We start from the raw sequence: 27,038 nt of genomic DNA on the forward strand, positions 1-27,038 counted from the left end.
GTCAAAACATCTCTCTGTACTGAGTCCCTGATTTTATTCTTTGTTTTTTGTTTAGTAAATCTGTGTGTTTTCTCTGCCAGTTTGTCAGTGGCTGGGTTCATGGAGAGCACCTATGTGAGAACACCAAAGTTCACCCTCGCCTCAAGCCGTACAGGGCTCTGGCTGAAAAGGTACAGATGAAGTAGTCAGTTTGTATGGCATGTGTGGACGTTCTTCATGTGTTCTTCAGTAATGAAAGTGGTGATATCCTAGATGTACAGAGCCAATTGCATATATACCAAATGTCATGTTTGTAATAGTGGTGATTTGCTTCACAGTCCAAACATACTGTGACCCCCCCCACCCCCCCCACCCCACCCCCGCCCCACCCCCGCCCCTTACCTGATGTAGATGAGCCACAATTTATTCCTCACTTCCAGCATGAAGACATGTTTGCACATTGACTGATTTAGCCAGCTGTAATTATTGAACATAAGTGGCAGGATATCAGCTGAACACCTTTAGAATTATTAAGGCATAACATTTACTGTCTCTTTAATTTTTTGAACTTAACATACCTCACCTGGTGCTCCTATGCTCTTCACCTCCACCCCTCCGTGCACAGTTTTTCACTGGCAATGTGCCTGATGGAACAAATAGTTAAGGAGACGAGATAAATGACTGTCTTTGCAAATGCAGTCATGTGACATTCTAATGTAAAGAAAACAGTTCAACAGTCAAAAATATCCTCTGATCAAATATGGTAGCTCGGCTGCACTGCTGCGTGGAGCGCAGCACACAGAAGTCCAGCCACGTGTGCGAACGCCCATGCATGCCCAGACATGTTTGTGCTGCACATGTCAATCATATGTGGAGGTGCAAAATTAAGTCTTTAAATAATGCAATTTATTAAAAATCTCATATTAATGAAAATATTATTTTAATACATCAGTGTGGACAATAAATAAAACTCTGCTTGACTGATGAGCTGTCGTCGTGAAATTTAAACCATCCTCAATCCCTGACATCATCGTCTGCTGGCACAACCCTTACACAACCCCACATACTGTAAAATGCTAAAATTGTGCAACACACAGTGAGTCATAATCTTATGAGAAATCTCATTTACATATAAAGTACTGTATATAAATCACATTAAAAGTGTTAATATTTTTGCAGAACAGTGTGATCTTCAAGTCTACTAAACGTTTACTTTTCAAGCACATTTGATCTGATTTTTAACCTTGACAGCTATGTGCAGTACAATTTGGACATCTTTTAGGACTGTTCAATAGAAAATTGAGTGGAAATTAAGTTGAAATCAAGTCTAGTGTTTGCAGAATAGATGCACATTGTTCACTTTATGGGACACCTTTCTAAAGGCAGACAAGATTTAGCCCAGAAAATAACATCCATGTGATGTCTGGTACTTGGAGGCTGGCTATATGCACTCATTGACAGGCTGTTACAAGTTCTTGAGCTATTTAAATAGTCTGCTGTCCCTTGATACCTGCTTATTTTAGTTTTGCATTAAACCTTTTATATATTTCTGATTTTTCAGGAGAAGGAGGCATACCGCTGGGCTATCAAAGAGACAATAAAGACTATGCTGGCCTTTGGCTGGAACATAGAAAGGACCAAAGAAGGAGATGCGTTCAGCATGCATCCATGCACACGCAGGGTCTCTCAGTCTGGACAGGTATATGTGCTCAGGTTCTGCTTGTTCTTGTTAAAGCAGAGTTGCTCACAAATAACGTTTATTCCATTAATAAGACTTTTTTTGTCCTAGCTGTCATTTGAAGGTGCATCAACCTTCAGCCCCAAACCTGTGGACATGAGCTGCATCACCTTATCATGGGACCAATGTGTAAGTTAAAGATTAAATATTAGAACTGGCAGTTGACATATTATTCAGTTATGTTAATTTTCTTCTTTCTTATCTCTTCTTTTTGTCTCATCTTCAGGCCATGGCTGAACAGCTGGCTGAAAACTACCACAATGCCTGGGCTAAGACGAAGAAATTAGAACTTGAGAGTAAAGGTGGCATTAAGTGTTGATAATATCTAGTTAATCTCCTCTCTTTTCTCTTACTCTTATCTCATCCCCCTTCATTTTAGGAAGAGCTGAACAGCTAACAAAAGTGCTATGCATTTCACTCATATCTATTCTCAGGAGGAGGTAGCCATTCGCTGCTTGTACCTTATGATACCTTGAGTGCCAAAGAGAAGGCTAAATTCAGAGAAAGAGCTCAGGATGTCCTCAAGTTCCTTCAGCTCAATGGCTACACTGTGTGGAGGTGAGTACAGAATACGCTTATGATTACACTAGGGCGATGCAGTTCAGCATGAATGAGGTGCTCCATTTTCATGTCACAGTGGCATTTCTCCCTCACCGTTGATTAGAGGCACTGTAGCAGTCAGTCCACTGCCTTCTTTTCTTTGTAATAATTTCCAGTACAGGTCACAACCAGAAATAAGTCCATGTGTAAGATAAATGTATTACCTCTTTGTCATCCTGCTGCAACACTTGCATCTTTGCAATAAAAATCTTGAAATAAAAAAATACTATATTAGCAAGTATTTATGATTAAAGTTCAGTCTTGTTTTTAGTAGTGGTGTTTCATAAATCATATCTGATTTCTTGTTCTAAAGAGATCGGAAGTCAGTGGAAATGGACTTTCCAGCCATAGCCAACTGCTTTGCATACACGCTGCTTCAGCGGCTCCTGTCTCACACTGAGGAGGCCCAAGAGAACCTTTTAAAGCTTGGTAAGATAATGTTGCATATTAAAAAGAAGATAAAAAAGAAGATAAAAGATTTTTGCAATATACCGACATGTTAAAGAGAAGTTTTCACAGCACTATATGCTGTCCTGTGAAAAATAACTACACCTCATAACTTAATAGCTTGTCAAACCACTTTTGGCAACAATAACGTGAAGCCATCTCTTCCTGTATGACTTTATCAGTCTCTCATGTCATTGTGGAGCAATTTTGGTCCACTCTTTTTATGCCCTCACATACAGAGGTGCCTCCGGGATTTTTTCATAGGGCTGGCACACCAAAAACAGGATTTCCAGTTTAATTATGCTGTTGTCAAATATAGGTTACTTGAAAAATCTGGCAAAAAATTGAGAAAGAAAAGAATTATATGCCTAGTTAATTTCCTGCTGTTAAAGTTGGGAAAAAAAAGTACTCTTATGAAAACCAAACCACCACAGAATAGTTCAGCCTAGTCTGGGTATGTGAACCTGTCTTTCTTACATGAAGGTGACATAGAAACACTTCTGTTTTTTTTAACTTATCTGTATTATTTTGACAGTTTTACCTTTCATTTTTCATTTTGTCTTTTTTTTCTTCAGAGCTGATGCAAGCCAGAGGACAGATGTCTAAGGGAGAGAGGGCTCCACACGAGCAACCAGTCATTTTTTTTCACAAGGTTTGCCTCAACCAATCTGCATATTTAAACACAGTCAAAGTCTAGCATCTGATAAAATCTCTGACATTGATTTAACCCCCTTCCCATCTAATTCTTCCAGTGCTATTTTATTTTGTCTCATTAACTTTTTTTTCTTATTTCATTTATGCCATCTAATTAGTTTTGTTTGATGGTTGCCATAGGCAACCCCTTTAAGTAAAACCCTTTGGGCTGTGTAATTTATTTAACCATTTTGGAAATCTACGTGGGCGTGTCAATTGCCATCAGGACATTGATTAAGGCTTCCTACACTGCTCTGGCTCTAAGGAGGCAGCAAATGAAAAGAGTTTGTTTTTCATCGATGGGACCTCCAGAGTCAGACCTTGTCAGCCAAGACTGTGAGCAGCCATGCCTCACATCTCTGCTTCTTTCACCTCCCACTCAGCCCACTCTCACACAGCCACGCAAGTCTGTGTCTGTTTGGCTGTTCATCTGTCTGTGAATTGCCAGTTCATCATACTTTCTCTGCCTGTCATTAAAGTCATGTTAAAAAGGCACAAGGCTTTGCTCAGTCCCTGGAAACTTTCTGTCTTTCTTTTTTTTTTAAGAAACTTCTAGTAATGATTACAGGGTGTTCAGACTTTTAGGCCGATCGCATGGATGTTTACTTATCTAGTGTTGAACAAGACTAGAGACACATATTTGATGTAACTGTGCAGCCACAGAAATTTTCTATTTAAATTTTCTATTAAGTTTTGTCACTGTGTGGTTTCATGAGCAGAGGACCAAACAGGCAAACCGTGCATGTGATCTCATCAAGCACATACTGTTTAGAGGATATTTAATGGGTTTGTTGGGTGATGAAATGATTATTGACCATTACTCTGTTCAACAGGTTATCCTTCCTCTTTTGGAACAGTATGTTAAAAGCCACCGTCTGTATTTCCTGTCTGCTTCCTCAAGTGATAATAGAAGCCATGCCTCGAGAAAGGAAAAGGAGATGATTGCATGGTACAAAACAAAGTTTGCGTTCTTGTTTTTTATACTCTTATCTGATCATTTCTCAGCTATTTTGTGCATTTTTGTTTATTTTTGTTTATTTAAAAAAATATTTGCATGTTTTCAGAAAAAAGCTTCATCATATTCTGTCTTTTTATTTTGTGTCCTGCGATTTTCAATTCCTCTTCTCTCATTACTTTCCTTGTGTTTTCTGTTTACATGTAGCCTCTTTTGTAAGCTTGCAGCTCTTGTAAGACACAGGATCTCAGTCTTTGGTAAGGATAGTGTGGAAGTAAAGCACATTATAACATTTATTTGTTTATTAAGTGTTAATCTGTGCTTTAATGCTCTTAATTTACATATAATGTGTGCATGTGTTTTTTCAGGAAGAGAAGCCTCGTCAGTTGCAAGCTCCCTCCACGTTTTGGCTCAGGCTCTTGATGCCAGGTAACTGGATGGCACTTTCACACTCTGCCAAAATCGATCTTCTCGCTCTGCCTGCAGTGGCATCAGCGTTGCACCACCATGTCTAAGGATGAGATGACTGATGTAATTGAGCCACTGATGCATTGATGCTATCTAATTGTGGTTGATATCACTTTTGCTCCCTGAGGACAATGCCTGTGAAGCAAGCACAGTAGTACTGTGGCTCAGCAGAGGTTGATGCCATTCAGACTTGTCTGAGGGATAGATTAGCTGATAGATAACTGATTTAGTCCATTTAACTCTCAGCCAGAAGTGTCACAGTAGGAAACCTTCAGTGGATATTTCTCCTTTACAATACTATAACAAAATAATGTAGAATATTTTTCAACTCAAATAATTTCTTTTCCCACTTTTTCATTATAGGACTTTAATGAAGTCAGCACCAGAGTCTATTCAGACATCTCTGCATTCCTTTTTTAAGGCAGCGGCGTCTGATTTAGAGATGACTGTGGAAACCCTTTCTGAGAGCTTAGTTTCACTGCCTCAGAGTAGGAGTCAGCTGGCAAGAGGAGTAGCCAAGGTTCTCAACTACACAACCTCCATCCTTCTCCCTACACTCACTTCTCTATTCCTTCATCTTGGAAACCAGAACCATGGAGTAGATCTCCTGGGTAAGAACTACCATTATAGTGGTTAAGTAGGAATGCCATGTTATTGTATTATTTCATTTACGTCCTAAAATGCATGCAGAAACATGCAGATGTCACTTGTTAAGATACATTTAGTTGTCATCTCAGCATGACGAGAAACACACATACGTTTTCAGGTGTTGGATGCACAGCTGGTTTCCACACCCCTGAAATCACTTGGGTACACCCTCCCTTCAGCTCGAAACCAGCTCTCATTCAGTGTCTCGGTCATGGCCACAAAGCAGCAGGAGCATACTGTCTCTCCCAATAATATTCTCACCTTCCACAAATCATTCATTACTTGAATCAGCAAGCATGCAGCTAATCCACTTCTCAGTGACTGAATGCTTTCGAAACTGTGGGTTCAGTGGTTGTTTGTGAAAGAAAACTTTTATGCATTACCTTGTTTTTTCAGCTGGTGGTATACAGGTATCCTGCTACAGGATCTTAAACAGCCTCTATGCTCTTGGAACCAGTAGCAGCATCTACATGGAGGGGTAATGCTTCTATAACTTTGAGATTTCAGAGTTCTCGAGGATGATGTCTTAAATAATTTTTGTGTAATGTATCTATAATTCATGATTGAAGTTATTTATTATATTAACCACACGGTGTTGGTGCAACATGAGGGTATTCAGGGTGTTATAAATGTTAAAGGCTGCCAGATAGAAGATGATGTTTAAACCTGAGATGCATTGAAAACAGCTTTCAAGCAAACTTATGTTAGCAATCCTGATTTGTAATATTATATAGTACTTTAAAATTCGTCGATTATTCACCCATGCCTATATCCTGATATGCACAACTCTTTCTATACAGGCATAGGTCAGCAGCAGGTGCTTGTCTGGCAGCCTTGACAGGAGCTTTCCCCGTGTGTTTCCTGGAGCCAGATCTAAACCAAAACAACCCTTACTCCATCTACAATATGATGACTGCTACTCAGATAAAAGGTATTACGCAGGCACATTTCATACCCTGTTATATTGTTATTCGCTGTCTCTTGGGAACCTTAAAAACCTTCCATCTTTGTTAGACCAGGGATTGCCAGATCAGGTGGAGGACATGTGTCCCCTCCTACCTTCTCTGGGACAGGCGCTGAGGGAAGTGGAGGAGCTGGCCGGTGCTGGAGCTCACCAGGCCCACTACATCCATGTTGCAGAGGTTACTTTGCCCATGTTGTGCAGTTACATTTCCCACTGGTGGAACTTGGGTCCTGAGGGCCAGCCAGAAAGGCCAGTGTGTACCTCTGTCGTTCCTAAGCATGCTAGTGACCTACTTGGCAACATCCTGCGTATCATCCACAATCATGTGGGTGCTAGCCAGGGTGACTGGATGAAACAGCTGGCAGGTACTTGTGTGGTGGACAACAGTGGCTTGTTGTTTAGATATACTTATTTCATATTAGTCAGTAATGCATATTTTCCAACATCTGTCATTTATATCTCTTAGTTTTTTCTCAGCCAGTCATATGCAAAGTCCATCCTGAGCTGTTAAAGAGCCACTTCCTGCCACTAATGGAGAAGCTGAGAAAGAGGACAGAATGTGTGTTGGCAGAGGAGGAGCAGATGAAAGCAGAAGGTGGAGATACCTCTGATGCGGAGTTGCAGATACAAGAAAAGTTCGCTATGCTAGTCCGAGACCTCTACGCCTTCTTTCCCCTCCTCATCCCATTTGTGGATACTCATCGGTAAGACACTCAAAGGTGCTTGTATGTGGAGGAGTGGAAACTTTTTTTTCTAAAGTTAGAAGTAACAGAAGTAATGTAAAGTATTTATAGACTCAGTGAAAGGTGAAACTTATTTTGCTATTTTTTGTATTGACTTGAGCTCCACTTTAATTATTTCATAGCCCCTGAAGTTCCCTTTTGAACCACATTGTTATTTTGTAAAGACGGTAAAGAACAAATGTTTTTAAGAATTCAACAGCCAGTCGTAGATTTTTAACTGCAAAAAACTGAGAAGATGATATTGGGAGGTTATGTTAGTTATTATTTCAGGCATATGCTTTTGCTTTACAAATTCTGTGTTGTCAATGTGTTTTTTCAATTTTATCTCAGAGCCAGGTGGCTGAAAGACCTGAACCCTGAGGCTGAGCAGCTGTTCAGCATGGTGGCAGAGGTCTTTATATTCTGGGCCAAATCCCATGTGAGAATGATACACAGTGTTTTTATTTATTTGTTTTTCTCATGCCAATGCCGTCTCAGTGAATATTTTGTCCATTAACTGTCACGTGTCTTCGCTTATGTTCTCTGCAACAGAATTTCAAATGGGAGGAACAGAATTATGTTGTTCAAAATGAAATCAACAACTTGTCTTTCTTGGCCAATAATGACAAAACATTCAAGGTTGGTCATATTTACAATTTGACCTCATGATTATATGTGCGCTGATGTGCATCTCTTTACAACATATATGTAGAAATCACAGAAGAATTGCAGCTGTCATTAGGTGTAAAGTTTTCATATGATCCCAATACTCAGCTTGACAATGAGAAGAGGAAGATGAGGAGGAAGAGGGGTTGTTATTCCACCAACACCTCTCTCATTGTAGCTTTAATGAAGAGGCTGACCCCTGTGGGACTCAGGGTTTGTTTTCCGAGCGATCACAGTCTCATCATCTTGGCTAAGAATGCCTTCTCTCAGGTAAGTTGGAAATGTGGACCATACTAAAATCCTCCACCTTTCACATCCTTCACTACGTGCTTGTGCACATTTGACACTACAGGACTGTTTAGTATACTTAATGTGGGCAATTACATGCTTTCCACAGAAGACCACTGAGAATGAGATCCGAGATCATATTTTCAATTGCGTTGTACATCTTCAGAATCAGGTGGGTGGTTTCTTTTACTTATTTGACTAAGCACCATAATCTTATATGGCTTTCTTTGGTTACAAAATTTGAAAAGGCTCAAATGTATGCAGTGTTGGGGAGTAACGGAATACATGTACTGCTGTTAAGTATTTAAAATACAAAATATGAGTAACTGCATTCCGTTAAAGTTAGGTTTAAATAGGTGGTAATCAGAATACAGTTACTTTGTTGAGATAAATAGAATACACAGCGGTCATTTCCTGTTTCATATGTTAGGCTATCCCCTCTCCATGCCTTCTCCAGTTTTAATGATTAAATGCAGTCGGGCGCAGGTTTAGCTCAGTTGGATCAGCATGTAGTCCGGATGAGCCGGCCCGGGTTCGAGTATGAGCCGCATCCCTTCTGTAAATTTGTTTTTTAAACTCAATTTCCATCTGGGATTAATACAGTTTCTCTGATTCTGATTGCTGGAAAACCAAACAAAACACGTAATTAGAGGCTCTAATGTAAGCGTCCTGTTAATGTTGTTGGTGTCACTTACACAATGGACCCAGAGCCAGCAGTGCCAGCAGCAGCCTTCAGGATCTCCACGCATTAACATGCTGTTTTCTATATGAGATCACTGCAAAAAGTGCAGCCTTACGCAATGTCCACCCCACTGTTAATATTTTATATTTAGATTTAAGTATTTCAAAGTATTCAGAATACGTTACTCTCATTGAGTAACTTAACAGAATATGTTACAAAATACATTTTGGTCCATGTATTCTGTAATCTATAGTGGAAAAATACATTTTAAAACTAACCTTCCCAACACTGAATGTATGGCAGGCCAACAGAAGTAAGCTGTAGACAGATGCCAAGACAAAACAATAAGCAGATATACACCAATCAGGCATAACACTGTCACCACTGACAGGTGAAGTGAATAACACTGATTATCTCTTCATCATGGCACCTGTTTGTGGGTGGGATATATTATTTTGTTCTCAAAGTTGATGTTAGAAGCAGGAAAAATGGGAAAGTGTAAGGCTTTGAGCAGGTTTGACAAGGAGCGAATTGTGATGGTTAGATCACTAGGTATGAGCATCTCCGAAACTGCAGCTCTCGTGGGGTGTTTCTGGTCTGCAGTGGTCAGTATCTATCAAGAATGGTCCAAGGAAGGTGAAGTGCTTATTGATGTGCACATGTGGAGTCAAGGCACATGTGGTCCAATCCAACAGACAAGTTCAAAGTGCTGAAAAATGTAATGCTGGTTCTGATGGAAAGATGTCAGCAATCCATGTGGCTGTTACTTTGACGTGTACCAACTTACCTAAGCACTGTTGCAGACTATACACACTCGTTCACAGAAACAGTATTAGCTGATGGCTGTGGGCTCTTTCAGCAGGATAATACGCCCTCCCAAAAAACAAAAACTGGTTCAGGAATGAGTTTAAGGTGTTGACTTGGCCTCCAAGTTCCCCAGATCTCAGTCCAACCGAGCGTCTGTGTGTGTTGGACCAACAAGTCTGACCCATGGAGGTCCCACATCATAACGTACTGGACTTAAAGGATGTGTTGCTAACATCTCGGAGCCAAATACCACAGCACATGTTCAGAGGTAGAGTCCATGCCTTGACGAGTCAGGGATGTTTTAGCAGCAAAAGCGGGACCAACACAATATTAGGCAGGTGGTCATAATGGTATGCCTGATCAGTGAAGTATGTATTAGTTGTATGAATTTGTGTTTTGGACTGCCCTTAGACTGCAAATTACAAGCGTATCTTTTCTACTTTCTGAAGAAATTCATCATATTCACCGATATGCTCGAGTACAGAGTAACTTTTAATTTGTGCAACAAGTGTCTGGGAAATTAAATCAGAGAATGCTTTCATAGCCTGTAAAATCCAAAGCTGTCTTTTTAATAATCTCGGGCAGTGGCTCATTGTTCACCAGAGACATGAATGTGACATACTCGCCACACTGTACTAAATATGCATGCAGCATTTCTGTATTCATAAATCACTGATAAATGTGTTTATTCATAAGTTAGTGATGGGAAAATTCTGCTTTGTCATTATAAACAACTTTTAGAGCAGAAATTCGAGTAAATGTTTTTCCCAGTGGTCTTTGAAATCCTTTTTTCTTTTTTTATAATGATTTGTGAATACAGAGTCTTTATTAGTCAGTATATACAAGTTCAACAACTGATAACTACCAGCACCTTGGAACAAAACAAATGAATGAGCTAATCCTTTTTTCTTTATAGGGATCAGACAGTTTAAGACAGAAGATTCTTACAGAGCTCCCAAACCAACCCGGGTACATCAGTGATGCAGAAAAGACTGTTGACAGGATTATGGAAATAGCTCGAGTCCTTTATTATCTTGACCAGGTGAGCTTTTCCATGCTATAGAAAAAGTTGCTGATTAAGACACTGAGTAAAGACTCCGTCCTTTGCTTTAATTGGGATACTGCCTTTTGGCACTGAGTGAATCCTGGCTCTGCAGCCATTGTATTCTGCCTACTGCTTAAAATTTGTTGAGTAAGGTGAAGAGTGTTTTGTTCTGACTTTTGTTAATATACCCTGCAAGCATTATTAAGACCTCAACATCATCTCACTGGTTAAAACTAGGGATGGGTATCGTTTAGGTTTTATCCGATACCAGTACCAAACCGGTACTTTTGAAACGGTGCCGGTGCTTAAACGGTGCTTGAACCGGTGCTTAAAGAATGGAGAACACACAATTGGTCCAAAAACCTCTCATGTTCAGCTGTTTTCCACTTTTTCTTTGGTCATTTTAGCCTTTTTGGCCAGGGTGAAGGGAGTATCTGCCATCAAACAAGAAGACAGCCGCATGTAACTACGACGGTGTTTGCTAGTTCACCTTACATGCATTAATTTAATAACGTGGTAGGCCTACTCAACGTAATTACACACGAACAACATTAAGCCACTCACTCAGAGAAGAACGGCTGCTGCTGCCATCATCATCCGTCCTCATTTCTGCTACACTGGCAGGGCTAGGGGCCAGGACTCTCCTCTTCGGGTTTTTGGGGGATGTTGCTAACTCCGGGTCCGATAACAGGCAACCCCACCGCAGTAGATGTGCACGGTGTGAGGTCTCGCAGCAAGCTATCAAATACGGCGCATTTCTCGGCTTTTAACAAAATGCTATACGTCGCCAGGCGTTTCATCAGATTTGAGGTGGTACCTCCTTTGACAGTATCACAGTATCACCTTAAAGCACTTGTTGCAGGCTGCTGAGTTTGCATCTTTTGCTGTGAAGTACAGCCAGACTTTGACCGCTTTGCCTTGGGCATTTTTAATCTGTAGCTCTGCTCTAAAAGAACGTACGTACCTGGGCCCGCCTACTACGCTTGCAAAGGTAAAATGATTGGCTAGAATCCAAAGTGTATGACATCTCAGGAAAAAAAAGCACTGAAATAAAGCACCGAAATGTGCGCTGCTTTTTGGTCTGGTTACTACCATTTATGTCAGAACCGGTACCCATCCCTAGTTAAAACTGGTCTCAGTCTGCAGCAAATCACTGAACCTTAGACGGACAAACGGTGATGCTCTTTCCACATAGAATAGAAGTTAAGTCAGAAAGTTTCTTACAAAGTAAAATATGTAGATCAGGTTATTGCAAAGAAGCAATGTGAGGTTTTTTGGGGTGTTTTCCATCTGATTTTTCCTATTGGAAAACTTGCCTTTTTTGTTTTGTAGAAAGGGAATAGAAGAAACGAACTCTTGAACAAAACCTCTCTTTTAGTAGAAAGTCTCACAGTGATGTCTAGGCAGTGTTGAAGTAACTCTACCCGACATTGTGTTAATGTCCATGATGAGGTTATTGAAACGTTTGCTCAGATGTTTTCATTTTTAACTGCCTGATTGCTGCCTGACAGAGATTCAGTTTTGTTTGATTTCTTGGAACTGTTTTATTTGATATATACCTCTTGTTACGCCCCTCTGCAGCCCCTAATCTCTTTGCAGTGGCAGTGCAAGAGTGTTCAGCTGTTGCTAATTGACCGCACCTAGTTAGGTATGGATAAAGGCATACATGAGGCAGGCTTTCATGAAGGCTCACTAGTCTTTGTCTTGGTGGTACCAGCTATTTTAGACGACTTGTTATGTAATTTAAAATAAAACCTGAAATTCTGGTATTAGTCTCCATATTTATGTTGCAGCTTTTGAGTGGGGTCGTAACACTCTCTATATGTATTTGTGGATCATGACAATAAGTGTGGCTGTTGAGCAAGAAGTACCACAAAGATGGTACTTCTTGCTACATTTAAATATCTTGCTCAACACATTTTTTTCAATCCCATGGTGTCACAACTCTGAGATGCAGTCACAAAATCATACAGGTGCGGTCTTTCTGCAAGACTATCTTTAATTTTAGTATTTTTTTTTAGTTTTGTTGATGTTATTTATTCATATCTGTGTTTTACTGCTTGAATTAAACACTTTGTAAACCATTTAAGCCTATACAATAGTTGCTATTGCAGAGTCCTTTGTACTTAGCACTGTTCACCAGGTTCATGTGCACCAAGTTGCTTTAAATATCTGTGGTTTTGTGTTCAGGTGGAACACCCACTGAGAAACAAAAAACCTGCCAGACACACAGTTTTATCGAAACAGAGGAAACGTGCAGTGGTGGCCTGCCTGAGAATGACTCCACTCTATAACCTACCCAGGTAAAAAATAATAATAATAATAATAAAAAAAGATTATCTAAATGCTTTGCTTTGCTTTAGTAAATATATCAGTTGCCATATTGGTTAGGTGAATGAAAAAAGGCTGAAAACCCATCCTAGTAATATTTTTACAGGTTTATAGACCTCTTTGAGGTTTTCAGTCTCTCTCTACAGGGTATTCTTCTTTGTATAGAAGCTCATATTCCATTACACAAGCCACAATTGACTGAAAGCTGTCCAAATCTTCTCAAATACATGTAGGATAGACACTGTCATTTTAAACCTATTCTCACTTTTCCCCAAGAGCCTCCTCACTGCAGAAAATGCTTACTTTGTTGCTTAGCTTAACAGTCCACAGATGATACTGACAACTTGATCACTGAGCACTATCACCTGCTCATCTTGTGGTTTTATATAATTTACAGAGTGTGAGAGTGTAATGTAGTAGCACAGCCTCTCGTTTGATAGTTGGCAACCAGGTTATCACAATCCACTTCTAGCCCTTTGACAATAACAGTGCCACAACAGTAACAAAGTTACCAGCTTCCTGGATTGTTGCTCTGGATTTCTGTGGTTTGAGTCTCACTGTCTGACAACTGTGTGAACAACTTGTGCTCCACTGGGAGATGAAAAAATATATTGAAATATTTTTTGGTTATAGAATTTCTCTCTTTTGCTCTCTGACAGTCCCATTTTGAAAAACATTAATAAAGCAGTGTATAATTTAAGGCAGGCCGATCTTGTGATTGATGAGTTTGTGCAAGAGTATCTCACTTATGTTACCAGAGAAGAAATACATTTTATATTTTTCCTGTGTTTGCTTCCTTCTACTTCAGAAAGATAAGTCTTCTCTTTTTGTCATCCTTTTAATTTTCGTCTCTAGGCATCGAGCTGTTAACCTGTTCCTTCAAGCCTACAATAAATCCTGGATATCTGCTGAGGAGCACAGCTTTGAAGAGACACTTGTGGAGAATTTAGCTGTGAGTGGAGAAGGTGGCCCTGCTGGCATTAGTAAAAGTTTAAAATAATGTAGAGGAGGATTGTGTAGGAGTGTAGCAGGCCTATGTTCTTAAAGAGTACCAGATGAGAGACATGAATTGATTCAACACAGATTTATTGTTTTTAATTAAGTGAAATGTGGCTCTAAATTGATTTTGATGAACTATTCTTACATGAAGTTTTACTGCAGATTGCCTGAGGCACTAGTCAGATAGGCCAACAGACTGGTTGATGACCCCTTGTCAGACAGCATTTGCTAATGAAAAATATGGGTTCCTCAGCTGGTTGACATGTGGTTCCGTCAGGCTGCAAGCAGTGGCTAGTTTGAACTGTTAGTAAACAGGTATATGGTGCTGCACAGCTGCTAGCAGGTTGCTGTGGTTGCCTGTAGTTTGCATGGATGATGCTGACTTACAAAGTAAAAGTTGCGCCTTGAAGTTTTGGTTGCAGTGGTCAGGCAGCATTTTCTACTTTGAAAGAAACATTCAGTTTTGGCACATTTTTCAAAGTTTAATTACCACTTGGTTATTAGTTGGCGAGTGTTTGCAGACGGGTCGAGATCTTACATGCAAACTGTGGGCAGCTCTGACAATCTGCTAGCAATCAGTCTGTGGGATGCTCAAACAGAGATTGTCATGGGATTCATTGCCTCTAAAAACAGAGGCGTTAATCAAATCAGCTTCTTTTTTCTTTTGCATATAATTAGATATATTCTTCTTGGCATATGATGTTAGTACAGTACATTCTGTTTTGCCAACAAAACGCATATCGTGTAAAACAAACACTTTTTGCTCAAAATCAGCCTAAGCCTGTGAGGAATTTCAGGCTGCACAAAAATCCCACCTACACTGTTGTACTGAATCAAAATTAAACACTAATACTATTGTACGATATTTTTGCACTCACTAAACTGCCCACTTTCTGGCATAAAAAGTAGGTGGGATGTGACATTGTGCACTCATTATTGTGTTGCCATCTTATTATCACTTTAAACATTTGTTTTATTAAAAAAATATTAATCCATTAAGACCTTTTGCTTGCATATGTCTTTTTAGTTGAATTTCCAAATAAAGAACAAAGCAGCCAGGTGTAAACCTCAGTCTGCTGTGCACAGCCAAGCTGTGAAATTAATTAAGACTCCATGTTAGTTCCTTTATTCTTTTATTTCTGGCTTGCAGAAGAGGGGGGTAATGGAACCGTATGTAGGTGGAAGAGGTGAAGAAAAGGATGTGAAGGAAGGTGCCAAACCAATCGATCCTCTCCTACAACTCATTACACTCTTCAGTCGAAGCGCCCTGACAGAAAGCAGGTGTGTGTGCTTATCATAAAAGAATCACTTGCAATAACATTTCCAGTCAGCACAACTATTATTGGTCAAACTCATCAGCCAGAAAGCCAACGCTGAATTGACCAGAAGCATGATATTTTTGTCCAACATCTGTGGCCACTGATCTCTGAAAGCTTGGAATGTGGAATATGTTTCTGCTTTTTTTTCAGGGCTTTAATTTTTGCAAAATACATTCTGCTTGATGCTGCAAATAATGTGTATCTTTTACATCAGTACGTTTTACGCTGCAGTTTCAGTGGAATATTCAAAGCATTTATTTTTCGCCATAGATGTTGTGGATGGGAAAAAATCTTTCTTGTTGGTTAAAATTCTTGTTGAAAAGTAACTGAAATAAGTATTCCTATAATGTCATAAATGCTCTTTCTCTTTATGTGTGATCTTATCCACCAGTACGATTAAGACATATTTCTGATATTCCTGCAGAAACTCATAACATGAACATAAATGAACTCTTTGGCATCATGTCTTTGCAAAAACCTTGGGGTGGAGGAGCATTCCCATTTGTAAAGTCACTGCAGAGATTTAATCAGATTAGCTTGTATCCAGGTGTTGTCTGTTAAGGTCAATAAAGATGTTCAATGCCACTGGGTAGACTTGAGCATTAACTGTGTCCACATAAGGTATTTAAAGGTAGTAGTGCCTTCAACAGTGTAAGGGGTTTTGAATGAACTTGAACTTGTGCGTACTTTGATACACACTAATCACGTCTCATTTGTTTTCTTTGTTCACAGTAAGCTTGAAATTGACAGTCTCTATAAGTCCTACGCTGCTATTATGGCCAAGGTAATAGAACATGAAGAATGATCTCATTAGTAGTATCCAAATCTCTGTTAATGTCTTGAAGTCCTTTACAAAAGCATGCAGGGTGACTGCCTGTAATGTTACATATATGACATTGTACTATCATAGTATTTTGAATTTTCTTCTTGAACAACATTTGCCAGCTCCTAAAGTTATAGCAATAAACTAGAGAGAAACAAAATGCACGATGTGGCTTTTAATATTACTTTCATTCTTCTTTGTTTTTTGGTGAATAGCGCATGCAACACGTATCAAAGCAAGGTGCTGTGAATGTATAAACTATGTGTTTCTTTTGTATCCACTTACTTGTATTTTCTACATCTTTTCATATCACCGCCCTGCTTTATGTGTTTGCTTTTCCAGAGTTGTAGCAGAGAGGGCGAAGAGGAAGAGCAGGAGGTGGAAAGCTTTGAAGTAAACGACTTGTGTTTGATATTCTTTGCTTAGAGTTTTCGTTAGAGGCTTAACTTGTTAGTTTTTACAATTTCTATTGTGAACAGTGTTATAGATTATTAATATTTAACATTATGTTAAAATTCAATTTGATAAAATGGTGTATAAAAACATGAATTGGCTTTTCTTTGCCTCAGGAGAAGGAGATGGAGAAACAGAAGTTGCTGTACCAGCAAGCCAGGTTACATTGTCGTGGAGCTTCTGAGATGGTCCTGCAAACTATCAGTGCCAGCAAAGGTAGGAAAGATATTCAAATATTAGAAAATATTTTAATGTAATAGAAAAATACATTGAAATCATAGAAATTTAAATATTAAGATTAATCTGTTGCTTTCTAATTTATTATATTGTTGCTTTAGATGTGCCACCAGTAAGCCAGTTTCTTTGTGTTAGCTGAATACTCAGCAAAGATTCCCACAAGCAGTAGCTGAGAAAGTAATCTTTTTTTTCTGATTGATTTAGTGCTCATTTTCTTGAGACTGATGTGAAGAGAGTAGATGTTTAGTGTGTTTCACTCCTTTCTTCAAATGTGCATCATGCAGTGTTATTCTTTGGAGTCAGTACCATGCTTTCTCTTTTCTTTTGATTAATTTCAGGTGCCATAGGCTCCATGATTGCCCCTACGCTGAAGTTAGGCATTGCTATTCTCAGCGGAGGAAATGCCACTGTTCAGCAGGTACAATAATGCATTGCTTTCCCCCTGAAACTATTTACGTGGGGTTTTTTTTTCTTGGCATTCACAAAATAGATCTGATATATACCTTCTGTGACATTCGCTATTTCTTCATTTTAAACAGGATTTTAGGTTTCCATATGGTAAAACAAATGATTACCATGGATTGAATAACTTAGGGAAGAAACAGTTTTATCAAAGATCTCGGTTTAAAGTAAACGACTATCTAATGATACACCAGTCAGCCAAAACACTGTGGCCTGTTGGTCCTCTGTGTCTGCCCTGCTGGATGTGTGATCTCTGAAGGTGCCTTTTAATATGTGACCAGAAGGCAACAGATCCTGCAAGCTGTATGCATTCCCAGTGCTGACCATGGGCACCTTGAAAGCCTTTCCATTTCAGAGATCTAATCATGGTGATTTGGTTCCTGACAAGCTGGGACAGGCCTTTACATCTACATACTTCTCCTGCATCCACCAATATGAGCAATGAGTGTTTACCTGAGCTTACATTATACATATATATCTGTGAGTGGACCTAATTTTTTGGCCTGTTTGTGCACATTAAAATGAGTTTTTTGCAGGACCTTAAATATGTCTACAATAATGTTTAAACTAAGTGCCCTCATGTCATCATTTGTCCTCATTAGAACATAAGCCTTTTAAATTTTGTCATCTTACTGCAGCAATGCTCACGGTAATAAAGCTAATTAGTTTGTTTCAAATCAGATCCTCCATTTATCAGACCTTGTCTTTGATGCTTTTGTCTGATAGAAAATGCTGGATTATCTAAAAGAGAAGCGAGATGTGGGCTTCTTTCAGAGCATGTCTGGGCTCATGCAGTCATGCAGGTGAGTGAATGTAGAAAAATTAGATATCCTGTCAAATGTTATAAAGGCTGGCAGGTTTCAAATACTGATTGATAAAAAAAAAAAATGCAAGAGTACAAGTGCTTTACTTGTGCTTTTTTTCTGTGTGGTTGTGTCTGCTTTTCTTCTGTTCAGTGTTTTGGATCTGAATGCCTTTGAGAGGCAGAACAAAGCAGAGGGATTAGGCATGGCCACGGACGAGAGCTCAGGTACTGTATTCAAATGGGGAAAAAAATTTATTAATCCATGTCATAGCAGAAGAGCCAGCGGTGAGATCGATGGCCTTGAACATACTCTGAATTCACAGTCAAAAATGGCCCAATTTTCTGTTCTCTTCATTCTTTGAACATTCTCTTACTCGGTTTATGAACCTTACACCTCTACTCTTTTTTTCCCCTCACCTTTTTCTGTCCATCTTTTTCCCAGGAGAAAAGGTGATGCCTGACAAAGACCTAACCTGCGACCTGTTCCGTTTCCTTCAGCTGCTCTGTGAAGGACACAACTCAGGTTAATTGCTTTCTGCTGTATCCAGTTACATTCTGTCAAAGAGTTCACAAAACTATATTGATATATTGAGGAAATATAGGCCCAAATAATGTGATGGAAATTACTGTAGCTTAACAGTGACTTATAACTGCTGTGTACTACATATATATTGTCCAATCCTAATGTATGTAAAGCTCTTTTTTTAACAATTTGTCCACTTTAATGATATTTTGCTTATGTGTTAGATTTCCAGAATTACTTGAGAACACAAACAGGCAACAACACCACTGTCAACATCATTATATCCACCGTAGACTATTTACTAAGGATACAGGTAGGCACGTTGTGATGAGTTTTCATTTGTAATGCTGTGTATTGGTGTTTCATTTAAGGCGCATTTGTGGAGAGTAATGTTTTAGTGATTGATTTGATTGCAAGTTGATGTGTCCGCACATAAAGGTAAGATAAGGCAAAGCTAAATTTGCTGGAGTGCAATAATAGAATTGGATTTGTTCTTTAAATTGTTTTGTCTTTAAAAGAATGTTTTAGTTGTGCTCATGAAATACAAACATTTTTCTCTGCTTTACTGTAGGAGTCCATCAGTGACTTCTACTGGTACTACTCGGGTAAGGATGCGATTGATTCACAAGGTCAACACAACTTCTCCAAGGCCATTGAAGTGGCCAAACAGGTCTTCAACACACTCACTGAGTACATACAGGTAAGTCTGTTTCCATTACATTCCATAGTGATTTTAGTGCCCAGCTCTGTAGTCTTCATTAAACTTGAACTTGTTTCACAATGTAGTAAAATGTTTAATTAAGGATCCCAGCAGTCTGTTAATTTGGGGTTGTATATTTCAAATTCTTGTCATGCTGCAGAATTAATTTAGGACCAATCAAACTGCTTCGTAATAGCACTCTGTGATGGGTAAGATGTAAAGTGTCTAAATCTAGACACTCCACATAAATCCACAAGACTTTCAAGCGTTTAAAGTGCCGGGAGCTTCTGCAAAGAGCTGTCTATTTCTCTATAAGTTCACTTTGTTTTTACTAGCAGCTCACTTTATCAGACTGTGCATACAGGGCCCGTGTACTGGGAACCAGCAGAGTCTAGCTCATAGTCGTCTTTGGGACGCTGTTGTGGGATTCCTCCATGTCTTTGCGCACCTGCAGATGAAGCTCTCTCAGGTACGGCGTATTAATCCACTCACACTGACCATGCATGTTTCCATTTAAAATTCAGCAGACATAAAATTGACAATGCTCTAGGTGATCGTGTACTGCAGGGTTTCTACCCCCGCAGTCATCATTTTTAGTTCACATTTATTTTTAATATAAAACTGTCCTCTGATAATGTGCCCACTCGTGTACAATGTGAAATCAGTAGTAGAACTTTATGAAAATTTAACTATGAATATATTTTTTACACATACAGGATTCAAGGCAAATAGAGCTTCTGAAGGAGCTCATGGATTTACAGAAAGATATGGTTGTGTTTTTGCTTTCCATGTTAGAAGGTAAATATCTGCTGTTGTTTTGCAGTTAGTGATAGTAATAATTTACCATTTTTCATTAAGTAAGGGCATTGCTGTGTCTCCTGCAGGTAATGTTGTCAATGGAACTACTGGAAAGCAAATGGTGGATATGTTGGTGGAATCGTCAAGCAATGTGGAAATGATTCTCAAATTTTTTGACATGTTCCTCAAACTTAAAGACCTCACCTCCTCAGAAGCCTTCACAGAACATGATCCTGATCGTCAGGGAAGCATATCCAGGAAGGACTTCCAGAAAGCCATGGAAAACTGCAAGCATCTCTCGCAGACTGAGATCCACTTCTTGCTTTCGTGCATGGAGACTGATGATGGTGAAATTGTGAACTATGAGGCCTTTGTGGATCGCTTCCATGAGCCAGCAAAAGACATTGGCTTCAGCATCACTGTTCTCCTCACCAATTTGTCAGAACACATGCCCAACGATTCAAGACTAAAGACATTCTTGGAACTGGCAGAAAGTGTCTTGACTTACTTTGAGCCCTGTCTAGGACGCATAGAGATCCTCGGCAGTGGGAAGCGCTTCGAACGCGTCTACTTTGAGATCAGTGAATATAGCCGTACGCAGTGGGAGAAGCCACAGGTTAAAGAGTCGAAGAGGCAGTTCATTTTTGATGTCGTCAACGAGGGCGCAGAGAGAGAGAAAATGGAAATGTTTGTCAATTTCTGTGAGGACACCATTTTTGAGATGCAGCTTGCTGCTCAGATATCTGGCTCTAACACTGGAGAAAGGAATACTGGGAAACAAGTCGAGGATAAACGACACCTGGACGATCAGGGAATGTTTTTCATGATTCATTGGTGGCTATTTCTGTCAACTCTACTTTCTCTGACAAACCTAAAGACACTGATGAAGATGACCCTGAAGGATATCCTCACGTCGGCTGCTCTATTCGTCCGATTCATTTGTATGGCTCAGGTACGGTGCATTTATGTTTTATTTCGCAGCATCTTGTACGTGCTGTACATTGCTTTTGTGAGTGGTGGGCTCATAGAGGGAGCCAAAAGGATGAGGATATCCGACTTGCTTGGCGGTATCCTTGAACCAACTCTTGATGAGGTCACGGAGGTGCCAAGTGGTGTGGATCAGCCGAGGAGGTACTCTGCCAGTTTCTCGTCCCACAGAGAATTGAGGGAGATTGGGCAGATGGGAGCTGTGACCTCCCCCAGAGAGGTGGATGTACTGTCAGGCATTTTTGGCCTGAAACTAAAGAAAGAGGAAGGTCGATACAAACTTGTAGCACAAGACCTCACTGCCAGTCTGGATGACCTGTTCAGCACAAGTTCCAGGACCAGTGCTTCCTCTGATATTGAAAAGCATCAGATAACGGTATGATTGATATGAAATTACATTCAGAATGTTTTATTTAATGTTCATGGCTCAGTACATTTTATTTTCCCCAAGGTTTTTCATCCGTGTGGATTTGTCTTAAGCTTCATTGATTTGTAATACTTTGATACTGTTTGAGCTTCATATTAAACTTTGATTCTTAATGAATTTTACCAGCAGCAAATTAAGGATCACACAACCACAGAGGAAAAAAATGAAGACAAAAAAATGAAGACAGAGTGAGTCTCTTGCTCTCATGCCTTCTTATTTGGTTTTGAAAAAGGGATTTTTTTAAACTTCTCAATAAGACTTTAAGTGTTACAGTCGCTAAAATGTGGGTTTAAAACCAATAAAAAATATTTTGCTAAATGACAGCTATAAGATTTTCCAACAGTAAGGTCCTTCTGGCTGCTCCCTTAACTCTCAAGGGGTTACAACAACAGATGGACCTGCATGTTTTATTTGATTTGATTCCCTGAGGCTGAGTGTGTCTCCCTCTGGTCTAAAATCTTGGGTCTTTCAAACGTTATGCAAACATGCTGACCACTATACTGTTCATTCACTGCCATTCACCATATAAAAACCACTGACTTTTCATGTGGGCTTAAAGCAAAGGTTAAGATCACATTTAACATAAAAAGTCTGAAATCTTCACAGGCAAAATTCTGCTTTCATCATCCCAGATATTGGTCAAAGTAAGGCTGTTTGACTTTCCCTCTGTTTGCCTATGGATTATTTGCAGAGAGAAGAAGTCTGAGAAGAAAATTGGAAATGAGAAAGCAAAGGCAAGAGGGAGAGCCAAGATATTCTCAAATAAGTTAAAAGAACCACAGAGCCAACAATCTGCCCTTTGGGAGACAATTGGCACTCATAACAAGAGCCTGCTGGTAATGTGCAAGTGCACACAGAGAGACACACATGGCTGTGAATGTATGAGTACAATGTAGATAAGGATGCATCCTTACACCCACTTCAGTTTTCCTCCACAGTCACATAAATATAAAGACCAGACACCTTTTTTTCTGTTTCTTTTTTCCAGAACTATTTTGCAAGGAACTTTTATAATCTGCGCTTGCTGGCTCTTTTTGTCACCTTTGCAATCAATTTCATCCTTCTGTTCTACAAGGTGGGAATGTGCTAATGAGACAAGTATTTTGTGCTGTTGTGTGTTTTGTCCTTTTTTTTTTTTTTTTTTTTTTTTTTTGCCCATTATTTGCTACTTCATGCTGTGAAGCCCAGGGAGTCAATCAAACTGGGTAGTCTCGGTCGATGCTTTACTTTAACAACATTGAATTTCTTATATTAAAAAAGATGGTTATTAATATTTTGTCAAAAAGTCAACTTTGTCTTAAGTATTATATATTTGGTGTACTGTCTACCCAAGGTAACATCGTTCCCTAACCTGAAAGAAGAGGAAGGAATGACCACATCTGTTTACGGTGAAGACCTGAACTCTGATGCTGACAACAGCGAGGGCAGAGTGTATTTTGTACTTGAAAAAAACAGTGGATACATGGAGCCCTCTCTCAATTTCCTGGCTGTAGCACACACAATCATCTCCTTCTGTTGTATTATTGGTTATTACTGCCTCAAGGTATACCAGTTTAAGAACTTCTTTCACTTTATTTAATCACTTTTTACCTGTCACGAGCCATGAAGTAAATTATTAACTTGAATGTTTTGTTAGTGTATTACTGATGTACTTATTCAAAGAATATAGTGATTATTTTAGTGCGTTTGATTGAAAGGTACCATTAGTAATCTTCAAACGTGAGAAGGAAGTGGCACGAAGGCTGGAGTTTGATGGGCTCTATGTGACAAAACAGCCTCCTGAGGAAGACATCAAAGGCCAATGGGACCGACTGGTCATTAACACCCCGTATGTTCAGGACTTATGTTTTAATATCATTTTTATTCATAAAGTGATGGTAAAATCAAATAACAGCCTGTTTTGTACTTCAAATCTAAGAAACCTGCTACTGGCACCTAGTACTTGCTGGACTCTTCATTAGGTAGGCTTGCTCGACTTGGCTTTAAGCCAAATATCAAATCAGCCAATCACATGGCAACAGCCATGCAGACATGATCAATACGACTTGGTGAATTTCAAACTGAGCACCAGAATGAGGGAGAAAGGTGATTTAAGTGGCATTGTTTTTGGTGGACTAGTCTGAGTATTTCAGAAAACTGCTAATCTACTGGGATTTTCCAACTGGGGTTTACAGAGAAAAGGGCAAATATCCAGTGAGCGACAGATCTTTGGGTGAAAATGCCATGTTGATGTCTAAGGTCAGAGGAATATGCCCACACTGCTTTGAGCTGATAGGAAGGCAACAATAACTCAAATAACCACTCCGTATCATGTCTGAAAGCACAATATGTCAAACCTTGAAGCAGATGGGCTAGAGTAGCAGACCACACCGGGTGACACTTTTATCAGCTAAAAACAGGAAACTGAGGATACAATACACAGAGGCTCACCAAATTAGACGAGAGGAGATTGGAAATATGTCGGCAGGTGCGATGCGTCTTGATTTCTGCTGCTAGATCTGAATGGTAGGGTCAGAATTTGGTGTAAACAACATAAAAGCATGGCTGCTTCCGACCTTGTATCAAGGGTTCTGGTTGCTGATGGTGTAATGCTGTGACTGTAATTTTGCTGGCACACTTTGGGGCCCTTATTATCAACATAATTTCCACACCACAGCCTGCCTTAGTGTTGTTGTTGGCCATATCTATCCCTTCATGACCACAGTGTGCCCATCTTCTGATGGCTGCTTCCAGCTCGATAATGCACAGTGTCACAAAGTTAACATCTCCAACTGGTGTCTTGAACATGGCAGTGAGTTCACTGTACTCAAATGGCCTCCATCGTCACCAAATGTCAATCCAATAGGATACCTCTGGGATATGGTGGAATGAGAGATTTGTATCATGGATGTGCAGCTGACAAATCTGTAGGAACTGCTTGACCCCGTGCTGTCAGTATGGTCCACAATCTCTAGGGAATGTTTCCAGCACCTTGTTAAATCTGTAAATTAAAGCAGTTCTGAAGGCAGAATAGGCTCTAACGTGTTTCTAGCAAGGTGTAACTAATGAGGTGGCTGGTGAGTGTATACACATTGAAGTGACAGGCTGAAATGTTTCACTCAGTGTTGCTAAATTTCAATAAATGTTACAGTTTCTATTCCTCCCATATGAATCAGTCTCTTACTCTATGTTTTCAGATCATTTCCAAGCAATTACTGGGATAAATTTGTGAGGAGAAAGGTAAGGTCTGGTCTAAAAGTGCTTATAAATTTATATAATTATGTGCATATTCCATGAAGTTACATTGCATTAAGAAACAAAATGACATTTACCGTTTCATCATTATTTCCCTGTAAAATACCAAAATGATTTTCTTGCCTCAGTAGACAGTGCAACACCTTCAGCCTTCTCATTGATTATGTCTCTGTAGTTTAAAAAAGGAGATCATTGTCTGCTTTAAGAAAGGCCCTTTTGGTCTTTTTCCCCCAGTTTAGGAACACTTAATTTGACTCAGAAATTCAACTTGTAATGCACTGGTAGGAAAGCTACTGGGGGCTATACTAAAGGTTTGGGATTACCTCCTTTGGGATTAAAATAGCTACTTTTGAGATTTACTAAAGAGCCCCATACACATTACTAGACACATTACTTTCTTGGCTGGCCTTAGGATTTTCCCTTTCCGAGTGCAGAATTTAGGGAGGATAGTGTTTAAATCAATCATACAAATGTGATTTACTAAGGTTTGCAGGTACTTACCCTGAATGACCAGTGTCCCACATTTTTCTGGTGCTTCTGCTTTTTTTTTTTTTTTTTTTTTTTGGTAGCGGAGCAGAACTGAATGTAGAGTGTAAGGAGGAGGAGAAGGATTAGTTGCCTAGTTCAAGAGGCCTGCAAGCCATAGATGTATTATCAGCAGCAAAGTCGAGTTTTATAGCGAGTATTTCATTTTGCTGTGTTTTGGTTTTTAGTCACATTTATACACAGAAATATTATTGAAAACCTATCTTTGCTTAAAAGTATCCACACAGATCTCTGCAGCACTACCATCAGATCTCACACATGTTAGACTTGTGTCTAAATCTTAATGTTGTTAAGGTGTCAATGAATGCAGATCAGCATTTTGAATGCAGTATTTTTTTTCTACAGGCAGATTAGAGTCAGATGCCTTTATTTGATTTGAGTAAATACCTGTAGCACGCAGGAAAAAAGGCCCCACACATTCATGCATGTGCGGCAGTAACAGTAATTTCAATGGAGACAGATGTGTTCACTTTATTGTTATTATATGTACTATGTTATTTTGGCGCTGCTAATTTGCTCCACTCTTATTGGCACATTCTTGCGATTGCAGCCTCACTTTATGTGGATGACTTATTAAATCTGGCCTTTGGTGTGTTACATCAAACTACATTCACTGATCATTTTATCAGGGGAAGCAGTTATTTAAATATTTAAAGTCTTCAGTGTTTGGAACATGCTGCTGTTCCCCTCTCATTCGAAGTGATTTGTTAGGAACAGTGTTAGCAACAACTTTATTTCACTGTATCACTTGTGCTTTACACTTGAATGAATATAGGTTTGCCGTTTTGTTTTGGTGATATGGTTTTATAGACACATCCAGCTAGTATTTATGGTAGTACTCATCAGCTTCTGAAGGGATGTTTGGAAGTATTGATTTTATTCCACAGCAGTACTGTATATTGCATTTTCCTGGCAGCGTATATTTGAACAAAAAAATAGATGATATGACGGGTTCTCACAGCGACTGTTGTGGCTCTAGGGTTTTGTTAAGTTGTAGTTTAATGTTTTTGTGTTTGGATTTCTGTTAGGCATTACTGATATTCTAGTACTTATTTGCTTGAGCCTTGGTTTCATATTATGGTTTCAATATCATCCTATTAGGTTAAACTTAGTGGCTTAGTTCTTCTGATTCTTGTTTGACATTCCTGAGTTCTGGTTCTTGTCATGATTTCTGTGCTGTTCTAGTGTTGCTGCTGTTTTTGATTTGTGTTTTATTTGGTTTTGAGTTTATCCTTTGAGGGTTGTGTGTGCTAGTTTTGCTTCCTGTCTGTCTTCCCCTGACTCCCTGATTGTTTTCACTCTTCTCTCGGGAGTAGTCAGTCTTCTGTGTATATACAGCATAGAAATGTGTTCCATTTTGTCCTTGTTGAGTCGTTCTCTGTCTGCTACCCTCAGTGAGCTCCTTGTAATTTTTGTTTACCTATTGAAGTCTGCATTTTTGGACTATGTAGTCTGCTACTAAAGCTTGCTTTTTGTTAAATTGTTCTGCATTGCAATGTGGCCCTTGCCTATAAACCGCAAGTTTTATGATAGGCACCCAGTTGCAAGGCGTAATTAATCATTTATTAAGTAATTTTTGCACAAACACCTTCATTTAAAGAAGAAAAGGTCAGGACTGGAAAGTAATGCCTTGACTTTCAATTTCATTAAAGCACTTTGACTTTGGTTTTGGCTTTTTGCCACTTCATGGAC

At 39.3% G+C, this 27,038-nt stretch overlaps 1 protein-coding gene across 8 annotated transcripts in view; it reads left to right on the plus strand.

The window, feature by feature from the left end:
* ryr2b (ryanodine receptor 2b (cardiac)) overlaps positions 1-27,038 on the plus strand; it is an 84,791-nt gene that overhangs the window by 42,580 nt on the left and 15,173 nt on the right. For 4 of the 8 annotated variants that reach the window (XR_003213509.1, XM_019366891.2, XM_013271750.3 and 1 more), the window contains exons 55-95: positions 81-170; positions 1,541-1,678; positions 1,769-1,846; positions 1,944-2,019; positions 2,152-2,275; positions 2,631-2,746; positions 3,340-3,416; positions 4,291-4,406; positions 4,620-4,669; positions 4,781-4,841; positions 5,244-5,491; positions 5,925-6,006; positions 6,329-6,459; positions 6,543-6,857; positions 6,959-7,196; positions 7,566-7,653; positions 7,767-7,853; positions 7,989-8,150; positions 8,278-8,340; positions 10,574-10,699; positions 12,893-13,005; positions 13,889-13,985; positions 15,183-15,313; positions 16,084-16,135; positions 16,517-16,567; positions 16,744-16,843; positions 17,203-17,282; positions 18,053-18,129; positions 18,283-18,356; positions 18,574-18,654; positions 18,879-18,967; positions 19,226-19,354; positions 19,719-19,823; positions 20,071-20,152; positions 20,239-21,515; positions 21,693-21,754; positions 22,258-22,402; positions 22,555-22,641; positions 22,900-23,109; positions 23,264-23,394; positions 24,743-24,785. Coding sequence is in view for 6 of the 8 variants with exons in the window: in XM_019366891.2 (XP_019222436.1) it covers positions 81-170; positions 1,541-1,678; positions 1,769-1,846; positions 1,944-2,019; positions 2,152-2,275; positions 2,631-2,746; positions 3,340-3,416; positions 4,291-4,406; positions 4,620-4,669; positions 4,781-4,841; positions 5,244-5,491; positions 5,925-6,006; positions 6,329-6,459; positions 6,543-6,857; positions 6,959-7,196; positions 7,566-7,653; positions 7,767-7,853; positions 7,989-8,150; positions 8,278-8,340; positions 10,574-10,699; positions 12,893-13,005; positions 13,889-13,985; positions 15,183-15,313; positions 16,084-16,135; positions 16,517-16,567; positions 16,744-16,843; positions 17,203-17,282; positions 18,053-18,129; positions 18,283-18,356; positions 18,574-18,654; positions 18,879-18,967; positions 19,226-19,354; positions 19,719-19,823; positions 20,071-20,152; positions 20,239-21,515; positions 21,693-21,754; positions 22,258-22,402; positions 22,555-22,641; positions 22,900-23,109; positions 23,264-23,394; positions 24,743-24,785 (5,682 nt within the window). In the remaining 2 variants the exon portion in view is untranslated. Of the gene's footprint in view, positions 1-80; positions 171-1,540; positions 1,679-1,768; positions 1,847-1,943; positions 2,020-2,151; positions 2,276-2,630; positions 2,747-3,339; positions 3,417-4,290; positions 4,407-4,619; positions 4,670-4,780; positions 4,842-5,243; positions 5,492-5,924; positions 6,007-6,328; positions 6,460-6,542; positions 6,858-6,958; positions 7,197-7,565; positions 7,654-7,766; positions 7,854-7,988; positions 8,151-8,277; positions 8,341-10,573; positions 10,700-12,892; positions 13,006-13,888; positions 13,986-15,182; positions 15,314-16,083; positions 16,136-16,516; positions 16,568-16,743; positions 16,844-17,202; positions 17,283-18,052; positions 18,130-18,282; positions 18,357-18,573; positions 18,655-18,878; positions 18,968-19,225; positions 19,355-19,514; positions 19,685-19,705; positions 19,824-20,070; positions 20,153-20,238; positions 21,516-21,692; positions 21,755-22,257; positions 22,403-22,554; positions 22,642-22,899; positions 23,110-23,263; positions 23,395-23,484; positions 23,528-24,742; positions 24,786-27,038 lie in introns of those variants that run through there. The other 4 variants (XM_019366892.2, XM_019366887.2, XR_002064361.2 and 1 more) reach the window with 4 other exon arrangements.

Source organism: Oreochromis niloticus, linkage group LG13 (genome assembly GCF_001858045.2).
Source record: "Oreochromis niloticus isolate F11D_XX linkage group LG13, O_niloticus_UMD_NMBU, whole genome shotgun sequence".
Taxonomy (NCBI): domain Eukaryota; kingdom Metazoa; phylum Chordata; class Actinopteri; order Cichliformes; family Cichlidae; genus Oreochromis; species Oreochromis niloticus.